The sequence below is a fragment of the Pelophylax lessonae genome (genome assembly GCF_965119305.1).
Source record: "Pelophylax lessonae genome assembly, chromosome: 7".
NCBI lineage: Eukaryota > Metazoa > Chordata > Amphibia > Anura > Ranidae > Pelophylax > Pelophylax lessonae.
The window spans coordinates 186,701,594-186,728,811 of NC_138774.1; the positions used below are offsets into that span (position 1 = coordinate 186,701,594).

A 27,218-nucleotide genomic window follows, 5' to 3' on the forward strand; every position below is an offset into this window, starting at 1 on the left:
ATTATCGATAAGGCTATATTTATTGGTACAGCAGTGCCAGGCTAATGACAGATTCCAAGGTTGGTGGCTGTGCCTGGTGAACACACACACGGACGGGAGTCCGACTCGACTGCTCTGTGTGTGCCCTGTTTCCATGGAGGCGGACAGCCATTCCTGCAGTTATGGGCTCCCCCCTCCACGGCCCAAGTGGCCTGACAGCAGGACGCAGGGCCTACAGGCGCTTGCCGCCTGCTAAGTTCAGCAGGGGGATGCACACGGGAATCGGAAATAATGCTTGGTTGGGGCTGGGTCGCTTGGCAGGTGGGGCCCCCGGCAACTGCCCAGCATGCCCATTCGGTAAGATGGCCCTGCTGACAAGGGCTCTCGGAACGCTGCGTTACTGCAACACCTTACATGCATTGCTACACTGCAGTGACATTCATTGTGAATAACACCCCAGTGCACCAAAGGGGGGGGGGGTGTCAAGTATTCAAAGGTTTTGTTTTTTACCTTAGAGTGATTGTAAAGCCTTGTGTGTTTTTTTTTTTTTTTCTTCCCCCTAATAAAAAAACATGTTATACTTGCCTCCTCTATAGTGTTGGTTTTACACAGAGCAGCCCAGATCCTCCTCTTCTGTGGTCCTGGCCCCTCCTTCCTGGTTAGTGCCCCCACAGAAAGCAGCTTGCAATGGGGGCACCCGAGCCGAGTCACAGCTCTGTGTCTATTCAGACACGGAGCCCCACCCTGGCTCTCTCCTGATTGGCTAGCTGACTTTGATTGGCAGCAGCCAACATTCTCACTTTACAACTCCTTTAATGCAAAGAATGCATTAGGGTTAAAAAAGTTTAGAACTACTTAGAGGAGCTCCGGCTCTTCCCACAAACAAAATTAAGTCATTAATATAAAGACACTTACCTGCCCCTGGATCCAGCGATGTCCACACCCGAGCCGATTCTTCAATTGGCTTCAGGTGCAGTCACTGGCATCTAAACTAAGGAAAATCTTCAGTGAAGACTTGCGGCTTCACAGCCAGCTTCCACCTGCGCATGCACGAGCTTCACTGCGTTTTGTTATTGGTCCCACAGCCTTTTTTTTTCGCGCAAATGTATTCTCTGGTTTTTGTAAATTATGCAAATTAGCATTTTTCAGATCAACAGTTTGTTCGTGTGTGTTCAAAACCCAAAAAGGTTTTTTTTTTTTTTTTTTGCTATAAAACTACTTAGAATTCCCAAATGCTATATATATATATATATATATATATATATATATATATATATATATATAATTTAGCAGAGGCCCTAGAGAATAAATTGGTGGACTTTTTATGTCACACGGCATTTGTGCAGCAGTTTTTCAAATGCAATTTTTTTTTTTTTTTCAAAAATACACAATACCCAATTTTTGGTAAAATATAAAAGGTGATGTTAAGCAAAGTAAATAGATACCTAACAGTTCATGCTTTAAAATTGCAGACAATTGTGGAATCGCGCCAAACTATGATACTTTGAAATTTCTATAGATGATGCTTTACAAATTTTTACAGGTTACCAGTTTAGTGCCGGTTCACACTAATACGACTTGTCAGGCGACTTGGTCAGCCTGACAAGTCGCGCACCATCGCGGTCCATTGTGTGGTACAGGAACAGTTTTAATGGGAGCGACACAAGTCGCTCCGACTTAGGAAAAGGTTCCTGTACTACTTTGGGGCAACCTGGAGCGACTTGCATAGACATTCATTTTATGAAGTCCGTGCAAGTCGCGGTGCACTCGACTTCACAGGTCGCCCCTGAAGTCGTGCCGCTTCAGTGTGCACCGGCACTTAGAGTTACAAAGGAGGTCTAGCACTAGAATTATTGCTTTCACTATAATGTTTGCAACAATACCTCACATGTGTGGTGCAAAGACAATTTACATATGCTGCATGCGTGATCTGCGTATGAGTTCACCTTTACAGGTGGGGGGGGGTTGGTTACTTTTTTTTTTTTTTTTTTCTATTTATTTTATTAAGATTTTTACACTGTCCTTCTTTTTTTTTTTTTTTTTGTCACTTTTATCGTTGACACAGGAAATGTCACCTGCATTGTAATTGTGACAAAGAGGCATCCAATAGAGAGTAGAATTGGCAGTTTTTAGCACACATTCATGCATGGTCCACTGTTGTCACTATCAATAGTCTCAACCCCTCTAAGAAATGAGATCAGTCATACTGAAAAACAAAGGATGAAACAAAAGCTAAAAACCAAATATTTTATTTAAAAAATGGCAGTTTACAATACATGGTGCTTTAGCAAACATAAAAATAATTATTCGATTAGGTTTACATTTACTTTACATGTAATAAAAGATACCAACAATCATGAAAGGTATATTTAGCACACCTTTAATAGATCACCTCTACTTTAATATGTAACGAGGTGTAAGTTGTAAATGCTGTAGAAATGCCATTTATGTGCTATTATGAACTCCCAATATACAGTATGTTCTTAATACTTGATAATAGAAGTGTAAAAGTAAGCAGCACTCAAGGAAGAGGCAATACAGACTGAAGTGTGTATGGCATTTCTCTTTATTCCTTCTGCATTGGACCGCAACATGATTGGATCTGCATGTTAAAAGTAGAACTCTGAGCATAGAGAACACCTTCCCTTGCTGAATCCTAAAATAACACTTGTTTTACTTGGGGGTGAGCTAATGCTAACCCTAATCTATGGAGGGTTCCTCTGCTCTTCAACTCTAAAATGTGGATGGGCACTTCTACCCAGAGGCGTCACAAGCCGGGTGCAGGGGGGGCAGGCCGCACCCGGGTGTCCGCCGGGTGGAGGGTGACACCGCTCTCTGCCTCTCTATTCTCTTACTGTGCGGGCCGTCGCCGCCGGGCCGGCATCGCATCGCCGCTGCCGCATACTAGTACAGAGAGAGAGACGTACTGTGTCAGACAGTGAGTGTGTCACTCAGTCTGCTGCCAGCCAGTGCCTGGGCTGGACTTCTTTGCTCCGCCTCCTCTGGGCCGGGCCGCGCGCCCTGAGCCTCCCCTCCCTCCCTCACTCTCTGCCCTCACGTTCAGGCAGAGCGGGCGGGGGCGGAGCCAGTTGCGGTGACGTCAACGCTAGGGAGAGGAGGTGAGTGTCATGTGCCGCGGGCGGCCAGGCCGGGTGATGTGAACTTAGTGCAATTTAATAATTGATCTGGTGGCACTGCCTGGTGCAATTAATTGTCAGTCAGCTTCTGTCCCTAATGCACAGGCAGGCTAGCACAGTGACAGACTCTGACTCAGTAACCACTCAGCAAAAAACTCTTCTATCTGCATTGCATGCAGGCTGCAGCCCTACTTTTGGCAATGGTCTCTCCACTCCCCAGAAGTCCAGCCTGGACTTGGCCCACCAAAGACAGATTTTCAGTGGGCTCTGCTGCTCTGCACACAGCTCTCTCCACTCCATCCAGCAATGTAGTCAAGTCCCATGTAGTGGCTGCAGCCTGCAGTCCTTTCTCTTGTCGAGCAGTTTCACTTTCACAGAGTACAGCTGCCAATGCAGCCAGTTGCAGTCCTCCTTCATCCCTGGTCTCCCCCAAAATGCTTGTTGCTCCTCCTCTGTTGGAGAAGCTTTCCAGTTCAGCACTGTCTCCACTGCAAAAATAGAGTAACAAACTGCAACAAGGGGGAAACAGAGCAGGCTAAATATATATATATATATATATATATATATATATATATATATATATATATCTGCAGTCTATAAAGTAGTCCAAACAAAAAACACATCAACCAGTCTGGCAGGCTCTCAGGGCTCTTTCACACGGTCCGCCTCCGTAGGCGGATCCGTGCTGCTCAGCGAGGATCGATCCGCCGATCCCCGCTGAGCCGGCGGATGACGGCTCCGTCTCCGCTTGCAGTGCGGAGAGGGAGGTGTCACAGCTCCCGCTGCTCTCTATGGTTGATCGGATGGGAGTGGACCGCCTCTCTGCAATCATCCGATCCGATCCCTGAACGGATGGAAAAATAGGGTTTCCATCCGTCCACATTTCACGCACAGGATCAGATGTGGATGGCAGCGGGGTGTCTCCGCTGACATCCGCTGCCCCATAGAGATGTATGGAGGATCCGATCAGATCCGTCTAAAAAACTGACAGGCGGATCTGATCGGATCGCCCGTGTGAAAGAGCCCTCACTCTCTCAAGAGACAGTGTCAGTCATGGGAAGTAACTGTATTCCATTACATTTAGTGTTATATGGGAGCTATGATTTACGAGTTACATTAGTTAAAAAAAAACACATTATTAAAAGGGGTTGGGGTGACACCATGAGTTACCGCACTGGGTGACACCAACCCTAGTGATGCCACTGCTTCTACCTTATCACATACAGTACTTTTGGCCAGCATTGTACATGATGATGTTGGTCAGAGAAGCAATGACACAAGTGGTCAGAGATGGGCAAGAAGAGCAGCTTTGAGGGATCAGCCATCCGAATCAAAAATGGCAAGTAGACTGTAGGACCATGTTTTAAGGTTTGTAGTCTGGCATTGGCATCTGAAAGCTTTACTGCTGGGCATATCACTTTTAAGCTGGCATGTTTTTGCACTGGGATCTAAAGGGATAAACGTTTTGTTCTATTACAGGAGGAGTAAAGAATAGAGAGCACTTAAGTTGGTTGAGGTGGATTACACACACAGTGATGGGGATGTCTGAATCACAAAAGCCATGTAGGGATGTAGTTTTCTGTATTAAAGTGTTGCGATATTGTTAAAAGTAAAGCTGGCCATGGATGGGTAATTTTTCATCCAGTCAGCATGCTGAATGATAAAAACCAACAGATTCCTCCATCCACCTACCCACACAAACAAGGTGGATGGAGGAATCTCCCAGCCAGGACAGCGTATTGTGACAATGGGACCTGCTGCTGTTGGAATACTTTGATCAGCGGCTGCAGCCGTCGACAAAAGCTTTCCAGCATGTCTGTTCGACAGGGAAGGAGGTCCATATAAACAGATTGAATTTTGTCCGGTCCCTGCTGACTTTCGATCTGTCTATGCCCAGCTTAAGACAAATTCCACTATTTGACCTCAACCACACCCAGGGAAATTTCGAAAGGGTGTCGTAGACATCAAAGGAGTGTTTACCCCAATTCATGTACCTGTGTCTGCACAGGGGAAGGAAGGTCCACAATGGACACTACTTCCCCCCCAATGCATTAACCCCCACTCTCCCTCCTCAGCCACTGTGCCCGTTACTCCGACACATGCTTGGCTAAGGAGTTTTACACTAGGGGTGGGCTGAGTCTGATGGGGAACTGAGAGACTAGTTTTTCATCTGCTCAGCTCCACTTTTGATTTTACAGCGCATGTGAGTCGGCGGATCCATATTTCCTATTCAGTCTAATAGTGGCTTTTAAATCTGCCCACGGTCAGTCAAAAGTGAAGCAGACCTGATGGGCAACTAGTCTCTCAGTTCTCTGTCAGGCTGTGCCAACCCAGTGAAAGTCATTTCCCAAATATGGGAAATGTATCCCCGGCCCATTTGTTTACCTTTAGCTTTCAGCCAGGGAATCTCCCACCTGATCAGGAAATGAGGCAGGGGATGCAGCTCTGTGTGGGAAGCTGTTACTTACAAGACAGCTTTTCATCACAGACGAGGCGCTATTAAGTACTGACCTGCTTCTATATGCCAGATCAGAGTTGGTCTTAATTACCACCAGTTTCCTAAACGGAGAACCGGTGATCATTCTTTTAGGACATTTTTTGCTGTCCTAGCGATAGATTATTAAGCCCCATACACACACGCAGATCGTCGTCATACAAACGTCGGCGGACGAAAGATCTGCCGATTGTACGCGTGTTAGTATGGTGCCTCCGACAGATGTCTGCACACAATCTGCGGACAAGAGTCTTTCTTGCAAACATGAAAATTTTTGTCTGCGGACACCAGAACGGACAATTGTTTGCCTGTCAGTACAGAAATCAGCCGACAGACCGCAGATTTGCAAGACTGGGCATGCTCAGAAAATAAAAAACACAGGGAAAGTTAACCATTACATGACATCACTTCTGCAGTCAGCTGAAGTCTGCGGACAAAATTCTTGTGCTGTCCTTGTGCTGTCTTTGCACTTTTCAACAGACACCGACATCCCGGGGAGAAAAGACGAACATTTGTATGACGACGATCTGCGTGTGTGTACGGGGCTTTAGTGTCAGCAGTAAGAACTACCTGAATTTGCTGCACGTGTGTAATGTTACTGACACTGGCACACTTGCTTGCCTGAATTAGGCGCAGGTAGTTCTAAAGGTAACTATTGCCAGAAAACTGTTAGGGCCATTTTGAATTCCTCTGACTGTTGGACCCAAATTAAAACATTAAACAGCAACAACAAAAAGTCATTTTCTATTTATTCAAGTACTTATTGAGTGCTTTGTTGTTTTCACTATACCTTTAATGCAGTGTTCTTTCCAAGATGTTTTTATATGCTCTGTAAATGGTGTGTAATGCACTATTCAGGTGAAACGCACCCAGCAGAACACATAAACATACAAGACAGGTCCAGGCACAGGGGCATTTTAACTAAGGGTTCATTTTTACTCTTGCATATATTTACATGAGATACCTACTCAGGTTCAAAGAAAAAAATGTATATATGAATTTCTCCTTACATTAAGTACAGTGGGGAAAATAATTATTTGATCCCCTGCAGATTTTGTAAGTTTGCCCACTTACAAAGAAGTGAAAGGTCTATATTTGTTATCATCAGTGTAGTTTAAATGATAGAGACAGAATATCAACCAAAATAAATACAGAATAAACACAATACAAATGTTACAAATTGAGTTGCAGTTCAGTGAGTAAAATAAGTATTTGATCCCCTACCAACCAACAATAATTCTGGCTCCCAAAGACTGGCTACAGTATGTGCTCATGTGGTACACAGATTAGTCCTGTCAATTTAAAAAGGTGCTCCTAATGACCACTCCTATGTATAAAGACACCTATCCACAGATACTCTTTCTTTCATTGAAACCCACCATCATGGGCAAGACCATGGAGCTGTCAAAGAATGTCAGGGACAAGATTGTGGACCTGTACAAGGCTGGAATGGGCTACAAGACCATAAGCAGGAAGCTCGGTGAGAAGAAGACAACTGTTGGAGTGATTTCTCTTTCGTTCATTGATGGACACAGCTCCTGATCTTCATAACCATTGGGTTATACTGCCCCCTTCAGGAGTAGGAAACTAGGCAGAAAAATTCTGGCTACGCCTATGGGCAGCCCTAGGGGGTATACTCCCTCTCTACTATAGGTAGTTTTTGTCTGCCTATTCAGGAATAAGGACCTAGTTCCTTGCTGGAATCTCTGGTCTTGGCAATTTTTTCTTTTTAGATAGAATTTTTTCTTCTGGTTTGTTCCTGTGAGATCTACAGTTAACTGCCAGACTGGGCGATGGGCTGGATAATCTAGATCAAGTGGTCACCCCAGTCTGGCCAGCGAGCACGCGCAGACCTCAGCTCCGTGCTAGGTCAGCTGCGACATAGGTCTCGGCCCGAGCCACAGCATTCCTCCTGGCCAACAGTCCCCCATTCCGATGGAGAGGGTCCTATCTGGAGCAGTGCCTGTCTGGTTCCTAGTATGGTAAGTAGCGCCCCCCCCTCTCCCCTGGAGGGTTTTGGGGTGGGTGTGGGCCTCTCCTTGGGAGGGTTGGACCCCCGGGTTCCCCTCCTTCCCAACAGGCACCCCCCTTCATCCGCCCCCTCCCATCCTATCCCCCCTCCCCTCCACTTAGGCCAGGGGTGGGGGCAGGGCGCTATGCTGGCGATGGGGGGGGGGGACTGTACCTGGTGGGGGCTCTTGCCAGGCCCCCCCGTCTGCCTGGGCCTGTCCTTGAGGTCTAAGGATCCCTCCTGGGAGCCTCATGATGCCACATGGGGCCGCCATTTCCTTGTAGCCTGTGTATTCTTCAATGCACGGTGGCTATTTGTAGTCTGGCAGCCATTTTGCAGTGGTTTGTTCAAAAAATGGGGGCAGCCATGACAGTGGAGCTCTCTGGGTGGCGATTTCAGCGGTGGGAGCCCCTCCTAATCCCCTGGTGCAGACTCCTGGATTCTTTAATTTTCTGCCACTTGTGCAGTGCAGATTCTCCTGGTGGCTGCAATGCCTGGTTTCTGTCGGGTGGTGAGTCTGGTGGAGTCCTCTCCCTCCTGCATCTGGGGTATTTTCCTGCCTTCATTGACATCAAGGACGCTTACTTTCACATTCCCATATGTGTCGGTCTCCAGCGATTCCTCTGCTTTGCCATGGGAGAGGAACATTATCCTTTTATGGCTTTCTCTTTTGGTCTCGCCTCATCTCCTCATGTCTTCACGAAAGTGTTTTGCCCCCGGTGCTTGCATTGTTATACCAATAGGGCATCCCGGTACTGGGCTACTTGGGCATCCTCTTTCTGCGAGCGGAGTCTCCTACTGCTCTAGTGGAAAACCCAGAAATCACCGTACAAGCTTGGGGAGTTTGGCTGAATTCTGAATTTTCAGAAGTCTGCTCTAGTTCAGTCTATAAGCTGGACTATCTGGGTCTGACTCTGGACTTGGCCTTAGCCAGGATGGTCATTTCTCTGGACAAACTCCAGAAACTACAGGCTGCAATTTGTCTCCTACTGTCCAGCAGATGGTCATCCCTCTGGACTTGCATGAGTGTGCTGGGCCTGATGGTGTCTACCTTCGAGGCAGTTCTGTTTGCACAGTTCCATACGAGGTCACTGCAAGGGAGATTCTGGCAAAATGGGACAAGAATCCACAGTCTCTGGTTCCTCCCCTTGTATTGGACAGTGGGGAGGTGTCCTCTGCAAATTTTCTGCTCAGGGGCTCTGGACAAGTCCAGGCTACTGATCAATGTCTTGGAACTCTGAGTGATCAGACTGTGCCTGGAACATTGGACAGATCGTCTTCAGGGATGTCCAGTGCATATTCAATCGGACGATGCCAACAGCCGTGGCTTATGTTAGTCACCAGGGGGCACGAGAAGTGCCTGGGTGGCTCTGGAGGTAGCCGGCATTCTAAGGTGGGCAGAACGGTTCGTTTCAGCCCCCTCAGCCATATACATTCCTGGGGTGGAAAACTGGCAGGGGGATTACCTCAGTCGGCAGACTTTGGACCAAGGGGAGTGGTCCCTTCATCCTGGAGGTATTTCATCAGTTGTGTCTCCCGAGGTGGATCCGTTGGCATCTCCGCTCAACAGAAAGGTGCAAAGGTTTGTGGCTTGGTCACAGGATCCTCTGGCAAGTGCCACAGACGTGCTGGCGGCCCAGTGGGGACAGTATCATCTGATTTACGCCTTCCCTCCTCGTCTCCTCTTAAGCTTCTGTCAAGAGTTCTATGCAGGATCGAGGCAGAAGGGATTCCGATCATCTTAGTGGCTCCAGACTGGCCTTGGCTGGTTTGGTACACCAATCTGGTACGGTTCTTCGCCGACGTTCATTGGAAGCTTCCTCTCAGGGAGGATCTGCTGTCCCAAGAACCAGTCTTCCATCCTGCTTTACAGTCACTGGCTTTGATGGCTTGGCTGTTGAACGCCAGGTGCTGATAGATAGAGGTTTATTTGAGTTGGTGATTCCAACTCTGTTAAAAGCTGTGAAATCTACTTCTAGGAGGAGCTACCATCATACGTGGAATTTGTACATTGCATGGTGTGAGTCTCTTGAGGTTCATCCTCGTTCCTTCAGAAATTGGTTGAACAGAAATTGGCCCTGAGTACCATCAAGGGCCAGGTGTCAGCTTTGGCGTTTTTCTCTTTTTCCAATGACCCTTGGCCACACACTCCCTGGTGCATACCTTTCTTCAGGGTGTTCGACATTTGGTTCCTCCAGTGCGGTCCCTGTTGCCACCTTGGGACCTCAATTGGTGCTTTTGGTCCTCCCGAAGCCTCTTTCAGAATCATTGGGAGATACCCTTGCTTATGTTGTCTCAGAAGGTGTTTTTTTGGTGCACAGGGTGTCGGAACCGGTGGCGTTACCCTGTCGTTCACCTTACTTTGTGGTTCACAGAGATAAAGTGGTTCTTCGATCCTGTCCGTCGTTCCTCCCAAAGGTTGTCTCTAATTTCCATTTGAATGAAGACATTGTGTTGCCTTCCCTGTGTCCCAGCCCAAAACATCCTAAGGAGCTTGCTTTGCATGCCTTGGATGTGGTTCCGGCAATTAAGATGTACCTGGCAGCTATGGAGTCTTTTTTAGGAAGTCAGACTCACTATTTGTGCTTACGGATGGGCCTCAGAAAGAGTTGTCCGCTTTCTCTGCGACCATTTCCAGATGGGTTAGACATACGGTGATTCAGGCCTATTCCATCAGGGCTCAGGTTCCTCCTTTTCCCTGTCAAGGCGCACTCTACTTGGGCGCTTAGTGCCTCCTGGGCCTTCAGGTGTCAGTGACGCAGGTTTGCAAGGCAGCCATCTGGTCGTTGATTTACAATTTCACAAAGTTCTATAAAGTGGATGTGTTGGCATCTGCGGATGTTTCTTTTGGCCACAAGGTTTTCAGGCTGCTCTGTGAGGGTGTATTGTTTTTTTCAGGTGGGCTCCAGTTGTTTTGGTTGAGCTCCTGTTGCCTGGTTGGCTACTGTTTAGTCTTGGGAATTTTTTGCTGTTCCCACCCCTCGTGATTAACACTGCTTTGGGTTGTCCCAATGGTTATGAAGATCATGGAGCAGTGTCTGTCAATGAACGAAAGAGAAAATGGCCTTTTTGACTTACAGTAAAATCCATTTCTCTGATGTTCATTGACTGACACAGATCCCACACCTCTGTGGAGTTGTAATTCTTCTGATGCTGCTTGTAACAAAACTAAGTACATATAGCAGAGAGAGGGAGTATACCCCCTGGGATTGCCCATAGGCATAACCAGACTTTTTTTTCTGCTAGTGTCTTACTCCTGTAGGGGGGCAGTATAACCCAATGGTTGTGAAGATCAGGAGCTGTGTCCGTCAATAAACATCAGATAAATAGATTTTACGGTAAGTCAAAATTCCATTATTGATTTTCGCAAATGGAAAGTAACCATCAACTGCCCTTGGTCTGGAGCTCCATGCAAGATTTTGCCTCATGGGATAAGGATGATCCTGAGAAAAGTGAGGGATCAGCACAACTACACAGGAGGAGCTTATGAACGATCTCAAAGCAGTAGGGAACCACAGTCACAAAACAACCTATTGGTAACACAATACTCCGCCATGGATCGAAATCCTGCAGTGCCCGAAAAAGTACCTCTCCTCAAGAAGGCACATGTAGAGGCCCATTTGAAGTTTGCTAATGAACATCCATTCTAAATGATTCCTAGAAGGTTTGGGAGAAAATCCTGTGGTCAGATGAGACCAAAATTGAACTAATTGGCATTAACTCGCCTCGCCATGTTTGGAGGAAGAAAAATGCTGACTATGACTCTGAGAACACCATCCCAATAGTCAAGCACGGAGGTGGAAACATTATGCTTTGGGGCTGTTTCCCTGCTAAGGGTACAGGTTGACTTTGCAGCATGGAGGGGCCAATGGAAGGGGCCATGTATTGTAAAATCTTGGATGAGAACTGTGACGGTATTCACCATCACTGGAATTTAAAGACAGATAAGTAATGGTTTGGATTGCTTCATATTTGCCAGCAATATCTCCATATAGAAATATTAAGCTTTATTCCCATTTGCCATGAAATCTGTAATTCCTAAATGCTGTGTATATTACATATCTTTCAATGTCAGCAAGGTTTTCCTTTTGTTTGTGTATTGGGAATGTGGATTGCCCTGTGTCATTGTAAGTGCTAATGACCTCCCATTGTTCTGTGTCTGGCTATTGTGTACATTGATTGCCCCCTGGGGGCCTCTGTCTCATTGCACATGGCAGTCCTTCTGGTCAAGCTATCTGACCAATCCCTGCTGACTCATTTTCAAATCCTCATTTGCATGGCTAAGGAGGACCTGAAGGGGAACTGCAGGTACTTTACAATTGACTAATAGGAAAGTGGTTGTTGGGGGCGGGATGTTCCAAATTCTGTATATAAGTCTTGTTCAATAAAGTTGTTTTGAGTTCCTTCAACCTCAATTTAGAGTTCTGTCTCTTATTGGGGGAATCTGCTGCAAGGGATTGCTATGTCCTCCATACTCCCTTGGATAATCCCCAAGCTCTTGTAAGAGCTTGTAATAGAGCTTGTTCTGCTGCACTCTCTGGGGAAAGAGAGGTTCACCCACAGGAACCTGGAGCCTTGTCGTAGGTCCAGGGTGGGTAGGAGATGCCAAGACCCTAACCAAGCTGCGGCGGTTCGTGGAGTCTGAAGTGCATACGGTGTCTGGTGGAGTGCTTGGAGCCCTCGGGAAGCACTAGGAGCATCTGTCAACGGAGGTACCCGGTCCGGGGTGCCCTGTTCCGTTACAAGAACCTTCTTCCCTCCAGCCAGAACACTGAAGATGGGTCGTAAATGGGTCTTCCAGCGTGACAATGACTCAAAACATACCGCCAATGCAATAGAGGAGTGGCTGAAGAAGAAGCACATTAAAGTAATTGAGTGGCCTAGCCAGTCTCCAGACCTCTATCCTATATAAAATGTATGTAGGGGGCTGAAACTTCGAGTTGCCAAGCAACAGCCAAGAAACTATAAGGATTTAGAGATCTGTAAGGAAGAGTGGACCAAAATCCCTCCTGAGAGGTGTGCAAACCTGGTAACCAATTACAAGAAACGTCTTACCTCTGTGCTTGCCAACAAGGGTTTCTCTACCAAGTACTAAGTCCTGTTTTGCTTGGGGATCAAATACTTATTTTACTCACTGAACTGCATCTCAATTTATACCATTTGTATCATGTGTTTTTTTTCTGGATATTTGTTGATATTCTGTCTCTATCATTTACAATACACCTATGATAAAAATGATTAGAGATGCACCGAAATTTTGGTGACCAAAAAATGGTGTTATCTGCATTTTGCCGATAAGAGAAAAAGGTGCTGATAATGGTATAGAATAATGTATTAGACTTTGGCCCGACTATACTGATATTTTGCTGCGATTTTACCATGATTTAACTATGCTTATGGTGTGTTTTTTGCATAGATCGTGTGACTCAAAAAACCACATCAAAAACGTAACACAGGTGCGTTATTGATGCATTATTGCTGCTTTTTCAATCCATTTCAACAGGGAGGTGAGTTTTTGGTGCAGTTTTTTAACTGACCAAAAATGCAGCAAGCAGTCTTTCTAAGTCTCGGTTCACACTGGTGTGATGCGGTAAACTTTCAATTCAGTGACGGTTCCCGCATTGCACCTGAATCGCACACTGTTTTCACACTGACATCTGCGAACCACTGGTGGTGTTAATGTAAAGTTAATGACATCCCCAGATCAGATCGCAGTGCAAATTGTCAAATGGTACAGGAATTGGATCACATAGATGTGAACACCCATGCGATCTGATTTCAGTGCGGACCAGAAAAAGGGTCCTGCGCCATTTTGGTGCAAATGAAATACGATTTCAGACATACAGTTTTTATCGCTGAATTTGCAACGCACAGACATCGCAGTGATCTGCATAGCAATGTGGTGCAAATCAAATGCGATGTCTGTGATTGCAGAAGTTTGAACCCAGCCTAACACAAATGAATTGCAACGGACCAGTGTGAAGACATAAATAGATACATTTTTCGTGAGCTTTTCTTGAGCTAAAGATGCCAGCGATGGCTTACAAATTCATATCAATTTAAATTCATTATATTCAAAGTCAAACAAAATATAATTGTATATGCAGTGGGTACGGAAAGTATTCAGACCCCCTTAAATTTTTCACTCTTTGTTATATTGCAGCCATTTTGCTAAAATCATTTAAGTTCATTCTTCTTCCTCATGAATGTACACATAGCACCCCATACTGACAGAAAAACACAGAATTGTTGACATTGTTGCAGATTTATTAAAAAAGAAAAACTGAAATATCACATGGTCCTAAGTATTCAGACCCTTTGCTGTGACACTCATATATTTAACTCAGGTGCTTTCCATTTCTTCTGATCATCCTTGAGATGGTTCTACACCTTCATTTGAGTCCAGCTGTGTTTGATTATACTGATTGGACTTGATTAGGAAAGCCACACACCTGTCTATATAAGACCTTCCAGATCACAATGCATGTCAAAGCAAATGAGAATCATGAGGTCAAAGGAACTGCCTGAAGAGCTCAGAGACAGAATTGTGGCAAGGCACAGATCTGGCCAAAGTTACAAAAAGATTTCTGCTGCACTTAAGGTTCCTAAGAGCACAGTGGCCTCCATAATCCTCAAACGGAAGATGTTTGGGACGACCAGAACCCTTCCTAGAGCTGGCCGTCCGGCCAAACTGAGCTATCGGGGGAGAAGAGCCTTGGTGAGAGAGGTAAAGAAGAACCCAAAGATCACTGTGGCTGAGCTCCAGAGATGCAGTCAGGAGATGGGAGAAAGTTGTAGAAAGTCAACCATCACTGCAGCCCTCCACCAGTCGGGGCTTTATGGCAGAGTGGCCCGACGGAAGCCTCTCCTCAGTGTAAGACACATGAAAGCCCGCATGGAGTTTGCTAAAAAAACACCTGAAGGACTCCAAGATGGTGAGAAATAAGATTCTCTGGTCTGATGAGACCAAAATAGAACTTTTTGGCCTTAATTCTAAGCGGTATGTGTGGAGAAAACCAGGCACTGCTCATCACCTGTCCAATACAGTCCCAACAGTGAAGCATGGTGGTGGCAGCATCATGCTGTGGGGGTGTTTTTCAGCTGCAGGGACAGGATGACTGGTTGCAATCGAGGGAAAGATGAATGCGGCCAAGTACAGGGATATCCTGGACAAAAACCTTCTCCAGAGTGCTCTGGACCTCAGACTGAGCCGAAGGTTTACCTTCCAACAAGACAATGACCCTAAGCACACAACTAAAATAACGAAGGAGTGGCTTCACAACTCCGTGACTGTTCTTGAATGGCCCAGCCAGAGCCCTGACTTAAACCCAATTGAGCATCTCTGGAGAGACCTAAAAATGGCTGTCCACCAACGTTTACCATCCAACCTGACAGAACTGGAGAGGATCTGCAAGGAGGAATGGCATAGGATCCCCAAATCCAGGTGTGAAAGACTTGTTGCATCTTTCCCAAAAAGACTCCTGGCTGTATTAGATCAAAAGGGGGCTTCTACTAAATACTGAGCAAAGGGTCTGAATACTTAGGACCATGTGATATTTCAGTTTTTCTTTTTTAATAAATCTGCAACAATGTCAACAATTCTGTGTTTTTCTGTCAGTATGGGGTGCTATGTGTACATTCATGAGGAAGAAGAATGAACTTAAATGATTTTAGCAAATGGCTGCAATATAACAAAGAGTGAAAAATTTAAGGGGGTCTGAATACTTTCCGTACCCACTGTGTGTGTGTGTGTGTGTGTGTGTGTGTGTGTGTATATATATATATATATATATATATATATATATATATATATATATATATATATATATATATTATGATATGATCTTCTTTTTTTTTTTTTTTAAACTGTCATTTTACCATTTTCGGCCAAGTGCATTTTCGGTTTCGGCACCAAAATTTCCATTCGGTGCACCTCAAATTATAGACTCTTCATTTCTTTGTAAGTGGGCAATCTTACAAAATCTGCAGGAGATCAAATATTTATTTTCCCCACTGTATTTGAAATAAGCACTAGATAGTGAGAAAATGTGTTTAGTGAGTAGGGTGCATGTTGTCTATACTCCATTCATGAAAAGATCAGGTATTTGGCAAGGTAGGACAGTTCACTAGATTACCACAAACCAGACACTGTTGGGATGGGGGTTGTCATCATATATAGAAGATGCTACTGTTGGTGACTATTATGTACAGTATGTATAATACAGTACATGTGATATCTATAAATCATTAAGAGTAATACTGAATATAGTTTTGCGAAGAGTTTGTGTCTGCTTGTTAGTGACAGTCAGGACACCTCTGGGTTGTTTGACAGTATATGTCTGTTGCTATGCGACAACCTTTATAATTCATGAGAGCCGTAATACAAACTGACACTCCGAGAACAAGCAAGAAACATTGACATGTGCTGTCCCCGGGATTTCCATCTGATAATCCTATTATTCAGCATTACAGAGCGCCAGGCACACCTCCATCTGTCAGCTACATACATACTGCCAAAAAGGAAGTTTGCAGTACGTTGTCAAGTAATCCATAAAAGTTTATTGTACTTGGCAACAGGAATAGTTTTAGAAAAGAAAGTACATTTTCCACTGACCCTTAAGCTTGGCTATACAGGCTAAATGTCTTTTTTTTTTTTTCCTTTTTCATTCAGCCAACGGGCTGAATAAAAACTTATAGATTCCTCCATCCATGCAAACAATGTGGATGGAGGAATTCAAACCCCCTCCAACCTCTTCCTTTTCTGCTGGAAAATTGTATTCTGGTGGGACCTGCTGCCGTCAGAATTCATTGATCTGCAGCTACTGATTGAAAATATTTCAACTTGTTTGTTCGATAGAAGTCATTCAAACAATCGACTTCTGCCAAACAGATGGCGATACACTCATCAAAATTTGGCCAGTCTGAATTTCGAGCCATCTATGGCCAGCTATACAAAGCCTAATTCCACAGATTTCGGGAAGTCATCACTGACAGGGCTATCCTGCAGGAGGATAAAGCTGCTCCACCCACCATCATGGCTGCTGCCCTTTTTCCTACAGACAGATGATTCTGCTACATTATAGTCAGCTTAGTTGTCTTTACCATGGCAGATAAAACTCTACTTTGTCTTGTTTAATGGTAAAATTCTCTTACAGCTCCTGCTAAGCTCAGACAACACTTTTTTGATAGTGAGGTCCCAGTGTGATTTGCCAGTGGCTTTTTTTATTTCCCCAAGAGACAAAGCTCAACATGTTTGTCTTTTTATATTGACTTGTGAAATGTTTATACTGTGCTTGGGTTTGCGGTAATTCTAAAAGTAAATATATGTAACATATGCTTCCAGTTTTTCTTATGTAGCATAGCATGCATACATTGTTAGTTTTATTGGTGGACTGTTTTTCCCAGGTCCCTGCTTTAGAGCAGGTTGTATCTATAGGAACAGGATCCAGAGGTGAAAGTGAGAAGGTAATAAGCAATATCTGAAAACTGAACTAAATCAGAGATCATAGTGAATTATGTTATTATATACAGTTCTTAACTTTCTCTCTTCATTCTAACAGATACTGGTGGATGAACTGCTATACAAAGGATGAATCTTACCTTCAAATGTTATGTAGAAGCTCTTTCCTTTATCCTTAAGAAGATGGGAACAGGAGTAGCCATCTATTATCCATTTTGACTACTTCAATGCTCCGTCATCAGCTGCTTTTGTCAGTTTCTGACAATGGTCTGCCATTAGTATTACATAAAAAGCCACCATCATGCCCATGAGGATGGAGGTGCAGAATATTTCTGAGCTTTCCAGTCAGAGGGTGCAAATTTCAAGTGACCAGGAAATTGCTGAGAATTCCGACTTAGAGCAGAGCAAATATGAGGAGATCCGAGAGTGGATTGAAAAGCAAGCACAGAAGGGATCGGGTTCTAACAAGGCACCGGAGGAAGGAAATGGCACTGAAATTACAAATCAAAAAGATTATGTTTTACCAAAGCCACCTGCGAAGCCTAAACTGAGACCTCACAAGCTGGAAAGAGCTTTTTCCCTGGATGAGAAAAGCTGGCAAAGGAGATTTAAGACTAGTCAGGGGAGCTTAACAGACCTGCATGAATCTGGGTCATCATCAGGTTCTCTTCAGGAAGCTGCAGTCACTGGGGATCGGCCAACCCTCGGATCAGACAGCCTGAATCACGAGTATCCCTGCAGTGGGCAGAATCATTCTGCCCTGGAGTCTTCCCTGTTTACTGCCAGCAGAATCGACATGACATCAGCCTCCAAGAAAGTGAAGCCTTCTTCTAAATCGAAACCTCGCCTTGCACATGTGAAGCCTTCGCAGCCTTTGCCTCAATTAGAGTTTAACGTTACCTCCAGGGCTCTGAGGACATCTAACAAAATAGATACAGATTACATGGATTACAAACAGCGTCAGATTCTCCGGCACAGCAGCAGCCTGAGTGACACACGGCTTCTCGGTACCGTGTGTGACCACTGCTCCAATGACTCTCTGAGGTCCACCTACAGCCTTCTTACCCCCATACGATCCAAGGATGTCCGAAACAGGTACAAAAACTGTAATGCCCTATCAAGTTTAGTCAATTAGGGCCAAGGTTCTTCAACACTGTTAAAATATTTCAGAGAGTTAACGCAGGATTCCTTTAGTAGTTAGGCAGACAGAGAACAGATAAGTTTAAACCTTTTTTCATAATTTTGGATCATGTGAGGGTTTGATTCTCTGACATTTTTTTTTAAATTAATGATTATATGCTGTTGCCTCTATTTTACAATCAATCTCCATTGTGTAAAAAAAGACAATGACAGGCTCGCATCTCATAAAATGTTTTCACAGAAGTTATCTGGAAGGCAGCCTATTGGCCAGTGGAGCATTGCTAGGAGCAGAGGAACTGGATCGATACTTCCCTGATAGGCGAATGGGAATTTTCATCGCTACCTGGAACATGCAAGGCCGGAAGGTAATAAGCAATGCCCTAGAGGCAGCCATATTGGGAGCGTTCTCCAGCATATCGGCTCACTAGAAGTCTGTGACATTATTGTGGTATAGCGTGAGACGCAACATGCCTGATGTTGCAGAGATATTATAAGTTGCTAGTGAATTCATAGGCTGAAACATTTCCTAACCTGATGAAATGGCTTTCATTACCATATCTGGGTGACAAGTATTATTAGTGTGTGTAACTTCTCTAGAATCTTAAACAACGGACTGCTGTAAAATGCTTTGATTTTTTTTTCATGGGATCCCAGTCCATTGGCTGTTTTGTGTGGTAGGCTGTTTTTTTTCTTGTACAGTAAGGCATATAGCATCTGTAGTTATTACCATTGGGTTAAATGCAGCTGCCTTCATGTGATTGGACACTGGCAAAAAAAGGAGGCTGCAGGGACCTCCCTCTATATAACCTCACCCACCTCAATTTAGCCTCAGTGTTTTTTTCTTTCTAGTGTCCTTAGGTGATGGAGAAGCTTACCTTTCCTACTGTGGAAGTTTTTTTTTCTCTATAATGATAATTCTCCCTACCAACGTGATTATTCTATCAAACTTCCTGCTGTACCCATACTCCTCACAACTCTTACTGCAGCTTCCAGATTGGTTGACTCCTCAGCAGAGAAGGGACCAGACTGGGATTGAAGAAGCAGGGCTGGTTTGTAATGTGGCTGGCATGCACTGCTCTTCACCTCGTCCAGGAGTGGTCGGCCGCAACATCCTTAACCAATTCCCCGATACCAGTGTAGACAAATTCACTACCCTCTTCTTGCATGAGACACTATTTCTGGCTAGGAAAGTGATTGCACAGTAATGTATGCGCGACAAACCCCCCACGTTTCATGACTGGCTCTGAGAGGTTAACAACACGCTACCCTACAAAAAGCGAATATATGCCCACCGCGGGTGTCCTTCCAAATTTAACAAAATATGGGATAGATTAGTACAGGCTTCAGAGACATGTATTTAAAGTGGAGTGCCACCCATTTTTTATAACTTGGATTACATAGATGTATTCCCCTTTAAAACTACTTTTACCAATGGAAACTTTTTTTTGCTAGGAAATACCTTATTTTCTTGTTTATTCATCCTCTCCTCACTTCTGGGTCCGGCCGCCGATCGGCGATTACGTCATTCAGTGATTCGCAGGGGGTGCTGGGATGTATCTCATGGCATGAAATCTCGCATTATTACACAGGAGTCCTGAGCTATACTGTTTGTATTGAGGCCGTGCTCTGCCCCGCCTCCGCCCCGCCTCCTCTCAGTGAGCGAGGACTGAAAGCATTATATCCTCACTGAGCTCACTGAGAGGGGGCGGGGTGGAGGCGGGGCAGAGCACAGCCTCAATCCAATATATACAGTACAGCTCACTGAGAGGAGGCGGGGCAGAGCACGGCCTCAATACAAACAGTACAGCTCAGGACTCCTGTGTAATAATGCGAGATTTCATGCCATGAGATACATCCCAGCACCCCCTGCGAATCGCCGAATGACGTGATCGGCGGCCGAACCCGGAAGTGAGGAGAGGATGAATAAATAAGAAAATAAGGTATTTCCTAGCAAAAAAAAAAAGTTTCTCTATCGCTCATTGACAGACGTAGTCCTCGGTGATACAGCACCTTCGGGTTATGTTGCCTCCACAGGAGCAGGACTAGACAGGAAATAAAAATGCTCTGGCCACACCCCATGGGCAGCCCCCGAGGGTACATCCTCTCTCTCTCCGCCACAGCAAATCAGTTTTTTTCTGTCTAGTCAGGAGTAAGGACCTAGATACCTTGCTGGGATCTTCGGTCCTGGCAAGATTTTTTTCTTAAAAAGATTTTTTAGACAGCTTTTTTCTCCAGTGTTCCTGTGAGATCTTCAAGCAAGAAAGCTGAACTGGGCGACGGGCTGGATGTTGAGATCCGGTGGTCACCCCAGTTCAGCCTACGAGCGCGTGCAGGCCATAGCTCCGCGCTGGGTCGGCCGCGACATAGTCCCACTGGGGGACTGACCCCGCGAGTTAAACGTCTCGCTGAAACGCCAAGGACCATGAGTCACGGCGTCCGTATTGGTCGACAGCCCTCCCGCCCCGGTGGAGAGGGGTACTGTCAGGAGTTGGTGCCCGCCTGGTTCCGGTATGGTGAGTAGTATGTGCCCCCTTTTCCCCTGACGTGTCTTGTGGTGAACGCGGGCCCCTCTCTGTATGGTAAGATAGAGTTCCCCTCTATCCTATAACATGGCACAGATCCCCCTACTTTGAGTGTGATTTTATGTGCAAAAAGCCAAGAGGCTTGTTTTGGGAGCTAACAATCTAATTGTATACATGTTAAAAAGATTGTAATCAGTGGCAGTCTGGGAATCTTACTGTGATAATAATAAAGTACCTACCAGTCAGAAGCCACGGACATGTAGATTGCCTTCCTAGTCAAATCTCCAGCAATAGCAGGCCTTCCGAACGGCCATGCGGTCCGCCAGGGCCGGTACCGCCAACCACGCCAAATCCCCATGCAGAGAAGGTGTTGTGTGCTCTGCAGCACACCGCTATTCGGTACAGGCCGCCGCCATTTTTTTTGCTGGATCGCACGAGCCGCCATTTTGGCGTAGCCTCGTGTCTCCAGCATGGGGGCGGCCATGTTTGAGGTGATCCTAACACCTCGTGGAGCTAGGGGAGGCGCCGGAAGGCGTGCAGAGGGGCGGAGCCGCCTCCTTTCTTCCTGGGCAGCCAGCCAAAAGACTTCCTGTTTGTGTAGACAGCGCTGTAACCTGTTGCAGTTAAACTCTGAGCATCAAGTGGTGAGCCTGGGGGTCTATCTCTCTCTCTCTCTCTCTCTCTCTCTCTCGATCGATAGGGATCCCTAGCAGGTAACACTAAGGGGCTTTTGTGGCGCTGGGGGTCTGAAAAAAAAAAAAAAGTTTTTTTATTTAATTGAATTGTATTATCCGGGAAGTTACTGGAATAATCATGGACCCTGCCACACAAATTCCCCCACCTGTTTCCCTCGAGGGGGCCACGGGACCCGCCGGTGCACAGAGTATGGATGCATTTACAGCAGTTTTGGAGTCTTTGGTGGCTCGAGTGGAGGCAGCCTGTCAGGGACGGGGGTCAAGGAAGCGACCCCCGCCTACCCCTATATTATCTGACACCTCTGACTCAGATTCAGAGATGGTCACTGCAGCTGCAGGTCCCTCTGCAAGGGCTGTTACCTCAGGTAAAGCTCCCTCAGACAGTGAGGAGGACGTTCCTTCTCCCGCTATAATTCAGGAAGAAGCATTGGTGGACGCACTAGTTGTGGCAGTGCGGGAAACCTTAAGACTTGAGGTTTTACCGGCAGAGGCAACTGAAACAGAGATTCCCTTTGGTACTAACAAGCCCATCAAAACGGTGAAGGTTTTTCCTGTACCCAAGTGTTTTGGTAATAAAATTAAAGGAGAATGGGAGCATTCTAAGCGTACCTTTACGATTTCCAAGCGTATTGCTAGACGCTATCCATTTGAGGAATCCTTCATTAAGAAATGGACGGTACCACCAGTGGTGGATCCACCTATTTCCAGGCTGAATAAAGCCACGGTTATCCCAGTGGAGGACACTTCGTCCTTTAAGGATCCGGTGGATCGGAAGATGGAAGCAGAGTCCCGCACTATCTTCTCTCTGATAGGGTCAGCATTTAGACCAGTAATTGTTATTGGTCTAGTTTCCCAGACACTTACGGAATGGGCGAGATTGGTACGCCAAGACCTTAGGGGAAAAGATATTCCCCAGGAAACATCTGATTTGATGGAACAGATTATACAAGGGCTACAGTTTATCTGTGACGCAGCCTTGGACACTACTCCCCTATTAGGGCATGCATCTATGTCAGCGGTAATCCTCAGACGTGTGCTGTGGTTAAAATGCTGGTCAGCTGACCTAGGTTCCAAAAAGACCTTGACGAATCTCCCCTTTCAGGGGAATCGTCTATTTGGGGCCACCCTAGATGAAATTATTAAGGATGCCACTGGGGGCAAGAGCACCCATAAAGGGTTCGTACGCCCGGCTGGAACAAGCGGGAAAGGCAAGAATCCTCCAGGAGGGTTCAAGAAAGGCTGGTCGGACAAACAGAGGACCGACTCAGCCAAACCCGAAGCAAAGGATTACACAGCCTGAAGGTGCGCCCCCACCCGGGTTAAGGGTGGGGGGACGTTTTCACCGGTATTCAGGACATTAGATCGAGCATCGACTACTACTACCGGTGCGATTCTTCCCTTCCAACATTTAAATACTACAGGGAGCGGTAGTCACCGTTCCCTGAATAGATCTTTTCCTTTACCTTTTCCTAAGATTAGTCTCTATTCCCCACAGGAATCGGATCTGGTTGACCAGACAGACCAAGAAGCCTCTAGCCGGGTGACTTCGGTCCCTGAGGTTCAACCAGAAAAGATCACCCTTTCTGATAGGAATCGGGTATCTGATAAATGTGTGGGAACAGAAAACGATCAGACTTTCTCGGATGGTCGGGGCCAGATAGCTCTAGGGACGCCTGGTTCAGATCCAGTCAGCGCCAGTGGTCCTAGAAATTCTAGGCTGGCCTCGTCAAGCCGGCCTGGCCGACTTGGACATGCTAGTCGCAGACGTTCCGTGGGAACTTCGTCTCAGGGAATGTCTGTGGTCTCAAGGACCAATTTACCATCGTGCTTTACAGTCGCTGGTTTTAATGGCCTGGCCATTGAGACCCAAGTACTGAAGGACAGAGGGTTGTCAGCTTCAGTCATTCCTACCCTTATTAAAGCAAGGAAAGCGACTTCCAGCAAGGTCTATTATCACACATGGAAGACTTATATTGCGTGGTGGGAATCTTTAGGATTTCCTCCACGTACCTATTCGGTGACTCGAATATTGGCTTTTTTGCAAAAAGGGGTTGAGCAGAAACTAGCCTTGAGCACCATCAAGGGTCAAGTTTCAGCATTAGCAATCTTCTTTCAGAAACCTTTAGCTACCAAGTCCTTGGTGCGGAATTTCATCCAGGGGGTGCGGCACCTGGCTCCACCAGTCCGCGCGCCCTTACCGCCCTGGGATCTTAATTTAGTTTTGTCGGTTCTACAGAAACTTCCCTTTGAAAACATCAGGGAGATTCCCTTGCTTACTTTATCCCAGAAGGTGGCCTTCTTGGTGGCTATCACTTCTGCTCGCAGGGTGTCAGAACTGGCTGCATTATCATGCCAGTCCCCATACCTAGTGATTCATAGGGATAAGGTAGTACTTCATCCTAAGCCATCCTTTCTTCCTAAGGTGGTTTCAGATTTTCATCTGAATGAAGATATTGTACTACCTTCCTTGTGTCCTCAGCCCAATCATCATCGGGAACATGCGTTGCATTCCTTGGATGTGGTTCGGGCAATCAGGGTATACCTGAAAGCTACGGAATCATTCCGTAAGACGGATTCACCTTTTGTGATCACGGATGGCCCCAGAAAGGGGTTGCCTGCATCTGCCGCGACTATTGCCAAATGGATTAGACAGACGGTGGTACAGGCTTATTCTATTAAGGGTCAGAGTCCTCCGTTCCCTGTTAGGGCGCACTCCACTCGAGCGCTCAGTACTTCCTGGGCCTTTCGCCATCAGGCGTCAGTGGTCCAGGTATGTAAGGCGGCCACCTGGTCGTCGGTACATACCTTTACAAAATTCTATAAAATTGATGTGATGGCATCGGCGGATGCCTCATTTGGCCGCAAGGTTTTGCAGGCCGCAATTTGAGGAGACCGGTGGTCTACCTCGAGGGTTTTTTTCTGTTTGAAAAATTTCTTTTTGTTGAGTCTCATCATTAAGGATGAGCATTGTAAACTTCTAGTTGGCACCGGTTGGGCCTTCTAGATTGGGATTTGATTTCCATTTTCCCACCCCTCATTTGTGATACTGCTCTGGGACTTCCCGAAGGTGCTGTATCACCGAGGACTACGTCTGTCAATGAGCGATAGAGAAAAATGGATTTTTGTAAAATCTTACCGTAAAATCCTTTTCTCTTAGCTCATTGACAGACGTAGTCCCCGCCCCTCTGTTTTTGAGTTGGGTTGGGTTAAATTCTCTAAGCACTGCTTTTGTGACATAACTGATTTGCTGTGGCGGAGAGAGAGAGAGGATGTACCCTCGGGGGCTGCTCCTGGGGTGTGGCCAGAGCATTTTTATTTCCTGTCTAGTCCTGCTCCTGTGGAGGCAACATAACCCGAAGGTGCTGTATCACCGAGGACTACGTCTGTCAATGAGCTCAGAGAAAAGGATTTTACGGTAAGATTTTACAAAAATCCATTTTTCCATTGGTAAAAGTCGTTTTAAAGGGGATTACATACTAAAGTTACTAAAATGGGTGGAACTCCACTTTAATTTTGCACTGTTGTTTATGCTGAATTTTTTTATTCACCACATCTCCTGCTCTGGTTTACTGTTAGGAACATAGTGCAGGCTATTACAGGTTTGGCAATTTCCACACTCAATACATACATGTGATGGATGTACCAAGGTATACCTTCCTTGACAGTTTCTATTTTACTGTATTCCCATGACAGTTTCTTGATTTGTATTTTGTAACTGAGTTTTTTTATCAATAAAGAACTTGTTTGAACGGAAAAAGTCCATTGAGCAGGTTGGGCTATGCAGTGTGACAGTGTGAATCAAAAGGCTGGCTGAACAAATTTACAAACCATTCACATTTATACATTTCACCTGTGTATTTATGTGTTTGCCTGGAGTTCAGCTGCAGATCCTAAGGTGTAGCAATCCTCCTTGACATCATGTGGAAGCTTCTTTTCCATTCATTACCTGGCAGAACTAAATTTACCTGCAAATTATTCTCTGGGGGAAGTAAAAATACTTTCTTTTCCGGCTTGGAGAGTTATTTAGTCCCTAAAGGCACTGTAGATCCCAGACCTGGCACTGCTTGTGACAACTGTCACTGCTTCAGCTTCCTAAGCTAATCTTCTGCTTGCTTCCATCTCTGTGCCATCAGTGGAAGCTGTGCTCAGGTCACAGGCCAGTTGTGTTGGACCTCTAGTATCAGCCATGTGATATTTGTAAAAGGTCAGGTCCTTGTTTCCATATGCTTTGCAGATGTGTGATTTGAGCTTTTTCAGTTAGAACATGTTAATTTTTTTCAGCACTGTGTAGAAAGTATAAAAAATCTATTTAAAATAACTTTTTGTGCTATTAGTGTCGCTGGCATTCCTGTGTTGCATCAAACCTTGTATCTCTATTTATGTAAACTAATATAAGAATGCTGGTGCTGTATTAATCATCATTGTTCAGTATTGTAACATTTCAGTCTGCCCTCTTCATCATTAGTAAGGCATAGACCCAGAACAATAGGCATGTTCAGTAATCTGACTGTACTGCCTACATACTTGTTGCTGGTTGGTAACTCAGTAGTGAAGCAGTGTTGAGGACAACAATCCCAAAGCATGCACAGGCAAGTTCTGTGTCAGGTTCCATATCTCTATTTTTATGGGCAGGTGCCAAAAGTTCCAACCTTGTTCTGCTGTAGTAGTGAAATGAATATAAAAGGACATTTTCCTACTGGAAAATGAAATCTGCATATCCATAAAGCTGGTCAGCAGAGGGAAGCTCTAGAATTTCCTATTGGAGGGCTGCGTTGACTTTGGACTTGATAAAATACAGTGAACCAACCCCAGCAGATGACATGGCTCCCCAAATCATCACTGACTGTGGGAAGTTCACACTGGACCTCATGCAACTTGGATTCGGTGCCCTCTTTACTCTTCCTCCAGACTCTGGGACGTTAATTTCCAAATAAAATGCATAATTTTTCACAGTCCTTAACCACTTAAGCCCCGGAGGATTTGGCTGCTAAACGACCAGGGGGTATTTTGCGATTCGGCACTGCGTGACTTTAACGGACAATTGCGCGGTCGTGCGACGCTGTACCTAAACTAATTTGGCGTCCTTTTTTTCCCACAAACAGAGCTTTCTTTTGGCGGTATTTGATCACGCGCTATAAACAAAAAAAGAGCGTCAATTTTGCAAAAATAATATTTTTCCCTTTTTTTTTTAATGAAATTCCCCCAAAAAAAAATGTAAAAATCAAAATTTTTTAACATTTTCGGCCAATTTGTTTTATGCTACCTATGTTTGGTAAAAAAAATCGCAAAAAGCGTATTTTGATTGGTTTGCGCAAAAGTTATTGCGTTTACTAACTAAGGGAAAGATTTTTGTCATTTTTGTTGTTTTTTTTTTTAACGCGTAATGGCGGCGATCTGCGATTTTTTTTTTTTTTTTTTTTTTTTGCGGTACTGCGACATTGCGGCGGACAGATCGGACCCTTGACTGACATTTTTGACACTTTTGGGGTTACCAGTGACATTTCTACAGTAATCAGTGCTATATATATATATATATATATGCACTGTTACTGTAAAAATACACTTGTAGTGAAGGGGTTAACTTTATTTGAGAGGGAGGGGCTGTGTGTGTCCCTAGTGGCGTGATTCTAACTGTGATTGGCTGTGGCTTCAGCTGTATGCAGAGTGATCAATGGATCTACATAGTAGATCCATATGATCAGCTCTCATACAGAGGGGAGAATGACAGGCAGCTTGTTTACACAAGCTGCCTGACTTTCTCCCTCTCCCCCGCCGATCGC

General features: G+C 45.3%; 2 protein-coding genes across 3 annotated transcripts in view; both read left to right on the forward strand.

The window, feature by feature from the left end:
- Positions 1–27,218, forward strand: part of SEC16A (SEC16 homolog A, endoplasmic reticulum export factor) — a 440,683-nt gene that overhangs the window by 137,254 nt on the left and 276,211 nt on the right. The window lies entirely within an intron of this gene.
- The window catches only part of INPP5E (inositol polyphosphate-5-phosphatase E), a 48,829-nt gene that overhangs the window by 786 nt on the left and 20,825 nt on the right, over positions 1–27,218 (forward strand). For both annotated transcript variants that reach the window (XM_082262653.1, XM_082262654.1), the window contains exons 2-3: positions 17,182–18,176; positions 18,463–18,586. In XM_082262653.1, the coding sequence (XP_082118779.1) occupies positions 17,383–18,176; positions 18,463–18,586 (918 nt within the window). In that variant the 5' untranslated portion in view covers positions 17,182–17,382. The remainder of the gene's footprint in view (positions 1–17,181; positions 18,177–18,462; positions 18,587–27,218) is intronic.